Source organism: Lepidochelys kempii, chromosome 2 (assembly GCF_965140285.1).
Source record: "Lepidochelys kempii isolate rLepKem1 chromosome 2, rLepKem1.hap1, whole genome shotgun sequence".
Lineage (NCBI taxonomy): Eukaryota > Metazoa > Chordata > Testudines > Cheloniidae > Lepidochelys > Lepidochelys kempii.
Genome location: NC_136381.1, coordinates 257,433,822 through 257,445,933, shown reverse-complemented (window position 1 = coordinate 257,445,933; position 12,112 = coordinate 257,433,822). Strand labels below are relative to the sequence as shown.

The 12,112-nt window shown below is 41.9% G+C and overlaps 1 protein-coding gene across 2 annotated transcripts in view; it reads left to right on the top strand.

Moving 5' to 3' along the window:
• LOC140906084 (sodium channel protein type 5 subunit alpha) overlaps positions 1-12,112 on the top strand; it is a 90,817-nt gene that overhangs the window by 56,663 nt on the left and 22,042 nt on the right. For both annotated transcript variants that reach the window (XM_073329592.1, XM_073329593.1), the window contains exons 20-21: positions 2,067-2,240; positions 2,762-2,884. In XM_073329592.1, coding sequence (XP_073185693.1) covers positions 2,067-2,240; positions 2,762-2,884 — 297 coding nt within the window. The remainder of the gene's footprint in view (positions 1-2,066; positions 2,241-2,761; positions 2,885-12,112) is intronic.

Genomic DNA, 12,112 nt, shown 5'->3' with positions numbered 1-12,112 from the left:
TGTGAGTCTAAGTTTCTGTAACTTACATATTGAGGGGCCTTTAAGTAGCTTTAACTAACTTAATTTTCCTCTAGGATTACATTTTCTTAGACGCACCTTGGAATTTTACTGTTTGTTTCACAGATTGTATCTAGGAAATTTCTAGGCCTGTAATGAAACTTTGTGATAGTCATCTAGGTCTGTAGTTGACTGAGTCTATGGCGTTGTCTTCACTATGGGATACATCAGTGTTGCTGTGATTGATGTAGCGGGCATCAATTTAGCTGGTTTGATGAAGACATGATAAGTCGATGCGAATGCACTCTCCCGTTGACTTCAGGACTACACCTCCCCAAAAGGCTGAAGCTATGTCAGTGGGAGAGCATCTCCCATTGACATAGCGCTGTGAACATAACACTGTAAATTGATCTAAGCTATGTTGACTTAAATTACATTTCTTACATAACTTAACTCGCATAATTTAGATTGATTTACCGTGTTAGTGCAGAACAGGGCTATATTTGTAACAGGGACACCTGTTTGTACTTGTATTAGGATTTTCACAGAGAGAGATGATGCAACTCCCAAACTTCCACATGTAACATGTAAAGCAGCTGAGGAACATCACATCTGCTGCTGATCTCTCTCAAAATTCTGCTTGTAAGATCCTGATTTCTTTGATGTTCTTCCCTAAGTGAAGAACCATGTCAGCTCTCCAGGAAGGTTCCTAGAGCTGAAGTGCATACACAATTCTAAATAAGAACCTGCTGTTCCCTTCTTAAAACAAGCAACAAATTGTAAGATTATTTCATCATTAAAACAATGACCACATACCAAGTCCTTTCAGCTTTGATACTTAGAGGACTTATTTATGCTGATGCAGGATTTGGGGAAGCATAAGAGATATCAGAGTTGGCATTTCCACCATCCATCTTTACATTTTCTCATCCCACATCTCACCGCTTGTAACCACTTTGTTTGCCACAAACAGATTTTTGTGTCACAAAATACAGCTTTAATGAAGATTGACTATATATGGAGCAAGGATTGTTCCTTGCATATGGTAATATTTTGTAGCTCTTCCACAGTATCTAATATGTTCTTTTCACTATTATCACTACAGCTGGTGGAAAAAATGTTTGACAAAACTTGTTTTCTCCAAAAAAATTAATTTTAGGGAACCCAAAATTTTTTACAGCATTGTGCCCAGAATCAGGGCTGTGGCCTCAGCCTGCCCTCAAACGAACTCCTCCCTCTGCTGCTCCAGCTGAGCATGGTGGTGTTCTCAGGCCTCCATTGGTAGCTCCTGTGCTGCAAGAGCATGTTCCCAGTCCCCAAGCACCATAACCTCAGCCTGCAACTGCTGTTTCTTCTGAGCACTGCTCACAGGCATACTATGCCTGGTCCCACTCCTCCAAAGTAGGAGCTGGTTAAGGTGGTGTAAACTTCACTTGCAAGAGAGTGGGTACTAGGTTGCTGGCCCGATGTTGGGAAGAGCAGCAACTCTGGGTGCTGCCATCTCAGGTGGGATCACAAAGGTGGTCCCCAACTCCCTCTCTCGCTTCTAAGGAGTCACTGTCACAGTGGTGATAGGGAGCCACATCCAGTTGCCGTGCCACCACAATGAAGTACTCCAGTATGACAGAGGTTGGCAGCAACTTTGGGAATGCTGAGGGGATCCCTTCTCTCCTCCACTTACCCTCCCCACCTCCATCCCTGAATGATGCAGTGAAAATCTGAATAAATGAACAGTAGGACATTTGCTGTTCTGGATCAAAAAATGTCTTAGCAAAGCATTTTGGCATTTTTTCAAATGAAACTTTTTCTGGATTCCATTCTGTGAAACAATAAAACTTTTCCGAAATCATGGAAAACAAATTCTGTATTTTCAGCCATCTGTAATGATCACCTTCATTGGGACTATTCACATGTGTAAAGTTAAGCTGATGTGTAACTGTTTGCAGGATGAACGTCCAGGTTTCATGTGGTTTCATAATGAAAAGTGCATACATCTCTCATCTCAGTACATTAAAATATTCCACTGAAACTCTGTAGAGTGGGATTATATTTAATCTTTATTATTCCAGGCATTTGAAGATATTCATCTTCAAAAAAGAGAAAACATTAAAACCATGTTGGAATTTCTTGATAAAGTCTTCACTTATATCTTTGTCTTCGAAATGTTTCTGAAATGGCTGGCTTATGGCTTCAGGAAGTATTTCACCAATGCCTGGTGTTGGCTTGATTTCCTAATTGTAGATGTAAGTATTGCATTTGAACAATTCTGTGAACCGGATACAGCAACAAAATGTTCACTCTTCTTTTTTGGATGTACTTTGAAGGGGAACTGATTTTTAGAAAGTGCTGAGCGCCCATCATCTGAAAATCAGGACTCTTCAAGTTGTCTGAATTTGGGCAATGAAAATCATTAGTCTGTTAAAATGTTGGACTCAAAATTCCTCCATCTTTAATAATCTCAGGTAGCATTAATAACTCAGGTAAGTACGTTTGTTTTGTTAAAATGTATTGGGTGAAATCTTGGCACCACTAAAGAGAATGGGTATTTTACTATTAACTTCAATAGGACCAAGATTTCACCTATTATTTTGTAATTGTCAGTGTCCATTTAAGGTGCATTTCTACTTGTGCTATACAGGCTGTTTATTCACACTTCCACTGGTAAGATTTTTTAAGCAAGAGTTAAAAAAAAGAAGAAGAGGAGAAGGAACAGATGGTAGGATTGCACTAATATTTTGGACTTTTACTTTGTGTCTTCATTCAGGTCTCTTTAGTAACTCTCATAGCTAACTCACTTGGATATTCCGATATGGGAGCCATGAAATCCCTTAGGACTCTCCGAGCTTTGAGACCATTAAGAGCACTGTCACGGTTTGAAGGGATGAGGGTAAGAGTAAATAAAGCAACCATCTAGTGTGAATATTAAAGATGTAAAGTGACAATATTTTATATGGTTTTGTTTTCATTATGTTGCACAGCACCATAGTTAAGGTTACATTTAAGAGTTCAGTTTTAACAGGAGCTTTAACTACCTGTTTTGTAAAAGTCTCATTGAAATGGCACCAAATGAAACATAAACTGTGCTCATAGTTTATATTCTGATTTTTTTTGTGGTGGATTGATGAAAAATGAGTTGATACAGAGAGAATAATAAAAGTTTTAAACTCATCCCTTTTGGCAATTTTTCACTAGATTCTCTCACTTTTTTTTGTACTCCTTTTAGCAAGAACTCTACTAGGGGGGAGGGATAGCTCAGTGGTTTGAGCATTGGCCTGCTAAACCCAGGGTTGTGAGTTTAATCCTTGAGGGGGCCATTTAGGGATCTGGGGCAAAAATTGGGGATTGGTCTTGCTTTGAGCAGGGGGTTGGACTAGATGACCTCCTGAGGTCCATTCCAACCCTGATATTCTATGATACAATCTGGGACCTTTCTTTTCTCTACATTGTTGCTCCTCATGTGCTGATCATTAAAATACCAGTTGTACATTAGGAGTGTTTGTCAATAGAGCATTTTATAACTTTTAAGCCATACTGGCAAATTTAAGCACACTTGTATATGTTTTAAACTTGGGTAGCTCAGTCTTTTGTAAATAGCTTTTTTTTGTCAGTTAGCTTTAGAGTAGGTCTTCTGTTACTATTTTAGTATTAGTTTTAACATTTAGTTAGGTATTGGTACTGGATGACAAGCAGCTATGTTGGTTCCTAAATCATCCAGTTTCAAAACATGCCGTTCATGTATTGTTGCTATACCAGCCACATGAAAAGTGTCTTTACTATCTAGATGGGTGGAATATTCCTAGTAAATGTGCAATCTGCTGTTCTTTCAGCCACTGGTTTCAAATGACCTGGGAGATTAAACTCAGTATATATCTCCAGGGCAGATCCATGAGACCTGATTCCGATTCTGGTCATTCGGACCAGTTTATTTCCAGTATTCCCTCAACAAGAAGTGCTCCTGTGGTTAGAAAATCTTTGGCTGTGCTACTGTGGTTGTTAAAAGATCTTTGGCTGAAGAGAGCCACAGATTTCATTCTCCTGGTCCTTCAAGAAAAAAGAAGGCAAGATCACCTCAAGCTTCAAAAGGGACTTCAAGACATAGAAAAGTGCCCTTAGAAGCCCTGAATCATACTACTAAGAGCTCAGAATTGTTAAAGAGAAAATCTTCTGATCGTTCTGAGGCTTCAGTACCACCTCTGAATGTTATGGTACCATCTACTGTATGTGCTCCATCAGGGTGCATGGATTCAGTACCAAGTGCCCAGGTGCCATTTAAGGTCAAGGATGCTGCATCCAGGTCTCTTTTCTCTGTAATACTGCATGTACTGATACAGCTCCAGCTTTGGTACCAGTTATTTCAGGTCCTTCATTCACCATAGCATCAGATTTAGTTGTATCTGATCATCCAAAATCACCTCCAGTGGCTTATGCTGAAAATCCACTATTGGTACTGTATATGGGTGAATCATAAATACCATCTATTGAACTTCTAACTTTAGGGTCTGAAACTCAATTAATGAAGACTCCTCAAAGTCCTTATTCAGAAGAATGTGTATTATTTTCATCAGCTTCTGAGGCAAGTTTGGAGGGATCTCCTTCTTCCTCACCTGTCTATTTCTCATCAGAGGTTCATTCTCAAACCAGACTGCAGCAATCTTCTTGTAATTATTATGAACCTTTCCTTGCTTCTGGTTTCCTTCTCCTTGGGCAGCCATGCAGTTTCCTTATGGACAAAGATGTGGCTGTATTGGTACCCTTGGATTCTTCATCAGAGCTATAGGACCCCAACTTCATCTAATTCAAGGCAAAGGTCACCATCACCCGAGCAGTCAGAGAGTGTCACCCTGATGAGCAACCTCATACATTTCCTATGATACAGCAGCAGGTTTCCTCTGATACATTTCTCCAGGTACCAGAGACCCATCAAACCCCGGAGAAAGAAGCATAGGTTCCAGCGGAAGAGAAACACAAACCCATCTGGTTCAAGTACACAACCAGCTTCATCATCAAAGTATCAGTTTTGAAGAGACGGTTAAGGGTTTGAAGCCTCCCCATTCTTTAGCCTGCCAGCTACAACAGTTTTCCCATCTCCCCATTCTGACACACATGGGAGTGAATTATCACAGAAAAATGAGTTTTGGAGATTGTCAAATCCCCACTCTTCAAGGACCCTTCTCATGAGCTCATACTAAGACTGGGAATAAACTACCTCCTTTGCTTGGGAGTAACAGAGCCTGTCCCAGCTCTACACAGGGGAAGGGTTTCTACTCAAGTTACTTCCTCTTACCAAAGAAAAATGGAGGGTGGAGACTGATTTTAGATCTAAGACTCCTAAACAAATTTGTGAAGTGCTAAAAATTCAGGATGGTGACTCTGGCAGCAATAGATTGAGGGGATTGATTTTCAGCCCTTGACTTACAAGACACATATTTCCATACACCCAGCTCACAGATAATACTTGCATTTTGTGATAGGTCAAGATCACTTCCAATATCATATATTTCCTTTTGGTCAAGAGGCAATTGTGGTATTGCCATACCTCAGCAACTGGCTGTTCAAGTGTCAGTCTTACGGGGAAGTGCTGTTGACCTCCCAGAGGGCTCTCTCACTGTTCCTGAGATTAGGCTTCCAGCCCAATGTCAGGAAGTCTGTGTTGACCCTTATTCAGAAAATACACTTAGTTGGGGCATCTTTGGATTCACTGACTGCCAGGGCCTATCTTCCCATAATCTTAACAAACCTCATTAGGACTATTCAAGTGAGCCGTCAGTCCTCAGTGAGGTTCTGTTTGCAGCTCCCTGGGTTACATGGTGGCTTGCACTTTCATCACAGATTGTGCAAGATTACACCTTTGGTACTTTCAGGGGTGCCTCAGGACAGTGTATTCACCACACAGACACAGCTTAGCCAAACAAGTTTGTGTTCCATGCCAGATGAAAGATGCCCTAGACCGGTGGAAGGATCACCACAATGTTGGGGTTGGCATTGCCTTCCTTCAGTCAATGCTGATGGTCACCATAATGACAGATGCATCACTACTCAAATGGGGGAGGGAAACATCTCAATGTTCATACAGTCCAGGGCAGATGATCACCTCAGGAGACCAGTCTCCACAACCACCTGCTGGAACTAAGGGCAGTCAGAAATGTCTGTCTCCTTTCTTCCTCTGATCAGAGGGAAGTCAATCAAGATTTTGACAAAGTAGCCTGCATGTTTTATATCAACTGACAGGGTGGCATGAGATCCCCTCTCTCTGTGTTGAAGCAATAAAGTTATAGAATGGGTGCATAGCCTATCATATTCACATTTTGGCAATGTGCATTCCTGGAATACAAAACTCCACAGCTGATGTTCTCAACAGACACTTCTCCCAGGACTATGAATGGGAGCTGCACCCTTGGATCCTAGATGACATATTTTGAATGTGGGGACCTCTGGAGGTGGATCTCTTTGTCTCAGCCACAAACAGGAAGTGTTGTCTGTTCTGCTCAATGGAGGGCCTAGGCTTTCAGTCTTCAGGAGATGACTTTCTCCTTCCTTGGACAAAGGGCTTGTGTTACACATTTCCCCCAGCACCTCTCATTCTTTGAAGAAGATTTGGCAGGACAAGGATAAGGTAATCATGATAATCCCTACTTGACTGAGAAAAGCATGGTTTGATTGTTTCTTTGTCTGATGATCAATCTTCCATGTTTCCCTCATCTTCTCTCTCAAGATGAGGGATAAATGCTTCATTTCAACCTAAAGATTCTCCACCTCAGGGCATAGTTCCTCAGTGGTTCATGGACATAGAGTCTACCTGTTCAGTAGAGGTACAGCAGGAAAGCACCTATCCATAGTACTTCAGAAGTGGAACAGATTTAGCTGTTGGTGTGAATACAGCAAATTGCACCGGAATCTTCCTCACTTTCACTTATCCTGGATTGCCTGCTACAAGTGAAGAAAGAAAACAGGCTTAACAAGTAATTCTATTAAGATTAATCTAGCTGCAATATCAGTCTTCCATTCTCTAGTGGAAGGGTTCTCAGTATTCTCTCACCCCACAACTGTAAGGTTCATTAAAGGACTGGGGAACCTCATCCCTCAAGTAAAAGCCCCTGCTCCAGTCTGGGATCTTAATCTAGTTCTCAGAGGTCTCATAGGGCCTCCTTTTTAACCTATGGTGACCTGCTCATTACTATACCTATCCATGAAGATGGCCTTTTTAATAGCCATTGCATTGGCATGAAGGGCCTTAATGGCAGATGCTGTCTTTATAGTATTCTTCAAGGATAAAGTTTCCCTATGTCCACATGCCAAATTCCTTCCTAAAGTACCATCTGGGAATGAACGACAGGGGATGGATCATTTGATGATTTCCTGTTCTGTTCATTCCCTCTGAAGCACCTGGCATTAGCCATGTCAGAAGACAGGATATTGGGCTAGATGGACCTTTGGTCTGACCCAGTATGGCCGTTCTTATGTTCTTATCTGAGTTTAATATGACCTAGACCATACATTTACCATTTTCCCCCAAAACCACATAACTCGGGTCAGGAAGCTTCTTTCCATACCTTAGATGTCAAAAGAGCACTGTCTTTCTATCTTGATAGGATCAAACGATTTCAGAAGTCTCCTAGATGAGTAGTTCTTAACCAAGGGTGCAAGTACCCCTGGGGTACTCAGATGTCTTCCAGAGATCTATTCATCTAGATATTTGCCAAGTTTTACAACAGGCTACATAAAAAAAGCACTAGCAAAGTCAGTACAAACTAAAATGTCATACAGACAATGACTTGTTTGTACTGCTCTATGTACTATACACTGAAATGTAAGTACAATATTTAGATTCCAATTGATTTATTTTATAATTATATGGTAAAAATTAGAACGTAAGCAATTTTTCAGTAATATTGTGCTGTGACACTTTTGTATTTTATGTCTGAGTTTGTAAGCAAGTAGTTTTTAAGTGAGGTGAAACTTGGAGGTACACAAGACAAAGTGAGCTGTAGCTCACGAAAGCTTATGCTCTAATAAATTGGTTAGTCTCTAAGGTGCCACAAGTCCTCCTTTTCTTTTTGCGAATACAGACTAACACGGCTGCTACTCTGAAACAAGACAAATCAGACTCCTGAAAGGGGTACAATAGTCTGGAAAAGTTGAGAGTCACTGTCCTAGACTATTTGTCTCCACTGAAGACAGATCTAAGGGTTTCACTGTTTCTACCCAAATACTATCAAGGTGGATTTTGGGATATATCATCACTTGCTATGAGGTTGCCAATACCTAGTCTCCTGCTTGGGTTCTGGTCCACACTAATAGGTCAAAATCAACATCTATGGCCTTACTTAAGAACGTTCCAGTACTTGAAATTTGGAAGGCCACTACATGATCTTCAGTACATACTTTCTCCAAACACTATATCATGCCTCTAGATCTGATGTGGCAATGGGCAGCCCAATTCTTTCATCTGTACTAGACTTTATTCCAAAGCTGCCTCTTCCTGGGGATACTGCTTGGAAATCACCTGAAGCGGAGTGTACATAGGGACATTACTCAAAGAAGACGGAACCCCCGCTGTGCAGTAACTGTAGTTCTTCAAGAAGTGTATCCCTATTGCGTGTCCAACTATCTGCCCTCCTTCCCCTCTGCTTTGAAGTTTTCTTGGTGGGACTTTGTGCTAGAGAAGGAACACAGGGTAGTTCACCTGTGCAGCTCTATATAGCCTCGGCATGGGCCACAAAGATGTGTAGGGCATAAGAATAGGTTGAATGGAAACTGCTAATGAAAATCTCCAGTTGACGGTGCATGGGACTCTTGCACACCTGAAGTGGAGAACCCATAGGAACACACATCTTGAAGAACTACAGTTGCTGCACAGGGTGAGTAACCTTTCCTTATAGACTTGTGGATCTTTACACAAAGCATAGATATGATACTCAGAGTTCCCCATTGAGTTCTGATGCCCCTTCGTTAGTGGTTAAATCCTTCTGAGGTTTGCAAGGGCCTTCCGTTTGTATCTCTTCAACCAACTGTAATGAGGATAATGGATGCCTCCAAACTGGGTTGAGATGTGAACTTCCTACATCATCAGACTCAAGCATTATGGTCTCAGAAAGAGTCTCTTCTACATATAAACATGTTGGAACTGTGAGCAATTCATCTTTCTTTTCTTTTCTTTTCTTTTCTTTTCTTTTCTTTTCTTTTCTTTGATCCGGCCAGGACAAGGTTGTTCAAGTCATCATCAACAATACCACCACCATTTTACATAAAATCATAGAATAGAATCATAGAATTGTAGGACTGGATGGGACCTCGAGAGGTCATCTAGTCCAGTCCTCTGCATTCATAGCATGACTAAGTATTATCTAGACCATCCCTGACAGGTGTTTGTCTAACCTGCTCTTAAAAATCTCCAATGATGGAGATTCCACAGCCTTCCTGGGCAATTTGTTCCAGTGCTGAACCAACCTGACAGGAAGTTTTTCCTAATGTCCAACCTAAACCACCCTTGCTGCAATTTGAGCTTATTGCCTCTTGTCCTATCCTCAGAGGTCAAGGAGAACTATCTTTTTCCCTCCTTGTAAAAACCTTTTATATACTTGAAAACTATTTTCATGTGCCCCCTCAATCTTCTCTTCTCCAGACTAAACAAACACAGTGTTTTCAATCTTCCCTCATAGGTCATGTTTTCTAGACCTTCAGTCATTTTTGTTGCTCTTCTCTGGACTTTCTCCAATTTGTCCACATCTTTCCTGAAATGTAGCCACCAGAATTGGATACAGTACTCAAGTTGAGGCCTAATCAGCATGGAGTATAGTAGAAGAAATATTTTTTGTGTCTTGCTTACAACACTCCTACTAATACATCCCAGCATGTTTGCTTTTTTTGCAATAGTATTACATAGTTGACTCATATTTGGCTTATGACCCACTGTGACCCCTAGATCACTTTCTGCAGTACTCCTTCCTAAGCAGTCATTTCCCATTTTGTATGATGCAACTGATTGTTCCTTCCTAAGTGGAGTACTTTGCATTTATCCTTATTGAATTTTATCCTATTTTCTTCACTCCATTTCTCCTGGTTGTGCAGATCATTTTGAATTTTAATCCTATCCTCCAAAACTCTTGCAACCCCTCCCAACTTGGCATTGTCCACAAACTTTAGCAGTGTACTCTCTATGCCATTATCTAAATAATTGATGAAGATATTGAACAGAACTAGACCCAGAACTGATTCCTGCAGCACCTCACTCAATATGTCCTTCCAGCTTGACTGTGAACTACTGATAACTACTCTCTGGGAATGGTTTTCCAACCAGTTATGCACCCATCTTATAATAGCTCCATCTAGGTTGTATTTCCCTAGTTTGTTTATGAGAAGGTCATGTGAGGCTGTAACAAAAGCCTTACTCAAGTCAATATATACAACATCTACTGCTTCCTCCCGATCATTTCAATTTATATTCTGGTTATTTAATAGAATTTGGGTTGAATTTAGGGAAATGCTGCTAACAGAAAGAAAGTTATGAGGTAAGAAATTTCTCATTCTGTTGTACAGCTTCTCTCCTCATTCACTGGTAATTCATTCCTTATTACCCTGTCAAAGAAACATAAACAGTCAAGGGAAACAAGGTCAGAACTCTTATGTCAAGAAGTGCATCTACTTTGGGAATGGTGTATACAATATCAGGTGTCCCTGAAAACAGTTCATCTACCAGGTCTTTTGAATGCTCATACAGACCAGCTAAGCAGTTTTCATCAGACCATGACTGGTCTCTGAAGAGATCTGTGGCTCTTATGAATTCCAGAATTGAGGTCAGCCTCATGTGGATCTGCTTGCTACAAAAAGTATCAGAGGTATTGCACAAAAGCAGGGATCAGTCCAGGCTCTATAACTGACATGTTCATTATCTAATGGTCTGTAGGCCTTCATTTTGCCTATCCTCTGCTGACTCCAAGAACTTTAATGAAGTTTAATGAAGATTCCACTGATTCCAAGAACTTCAGTGAAGCTCAAGCAAGACTCAGCTTACTCATTGACTCAGCTTACTCATTGACTCATTGACTCATTACTCAAGACTCAGCTGATTCTCATTGCACCAGCATGGCCAAGACAGTACTGGTTTCTGGAACTGTTCAGATTGTCCATACTGTGGCAAATTGCCAGCACTAGTATGATGGGTCCCGCGCTTTCTCTTCTTGTGGGTGGGGGTTCAGGGCACTGTTTCTCACCCCTGATCTGAGGTATCACCTGTCCCACTAGTATCCCAGAGAAGGAGAGTGGAGAGGGAGGGACCCGGGCCCTAGGGATAGCATCAAACCACTTGAACTAGTGATTCCTTCCCCTGGCCTACTTCCCTCTCTGGCCCTTCAGCTTGTGGGGCTTCCTGCCCTCTCTTTGCTTGGGCCAGGTTTCTCCCAATCCCTTGTGTCTGTGGAGTCCCTCTGCTCTGCACAAGCCAGGTTTCCCTTTACCTAGGGTCTTGGTCTTCTTGCCCACCACAGTGCTTCTCCAAACTGTCCTCTACTTCCCTCTAAACTGCTCTCTGCTCCAACACCAAACCACTCTGCTTCAACTCCTCCAAACTGCTCTCCTCCAAACTGCTCTCTGCTCCAACACCAACCCACTCTGCTTCAGCTCCTCCAACTGACTGATTGAAGCAGGGGGGTTTTATCAGGTGACTGGCTTCAGGTGCTGTAATTGGCTTCAGGTGCTCTAATTAATCTACAGCAACCTCTCTTCTCTCTACAGGGAATAAGGCTCTCATCATCCTGGGGCTTACATATCTCCCCTCTAAAGCTTGCTATCCAGCGATGGGGGGATTTTCATCAAATTCTCCAGGCCGCAAGGGCCCTTATTGGGGAGGGTAAAAGGTCCGGCAAGCAGGCCGCCGCAGCCTACCAGCAGGTCTGCCGCTTCTGTGACTCCTTGCTCACCTACAGAGTAGGTCACAGTTTACTGCAAGGCCCAATAGGGGCTGCAAGCATCCCTGCTGGCAAGGATCCCCCCCAGCCCTCCTCATGGCATCTATCATCATCGCAATGTTGAACACCTGGGGCTGTAGGATGGGTCTCCGCAGGTCCCAGGTGCTCTCCTTCCTTCGGGAAGGGGTGTACTTTGTGGTTTTTCTGAAGGA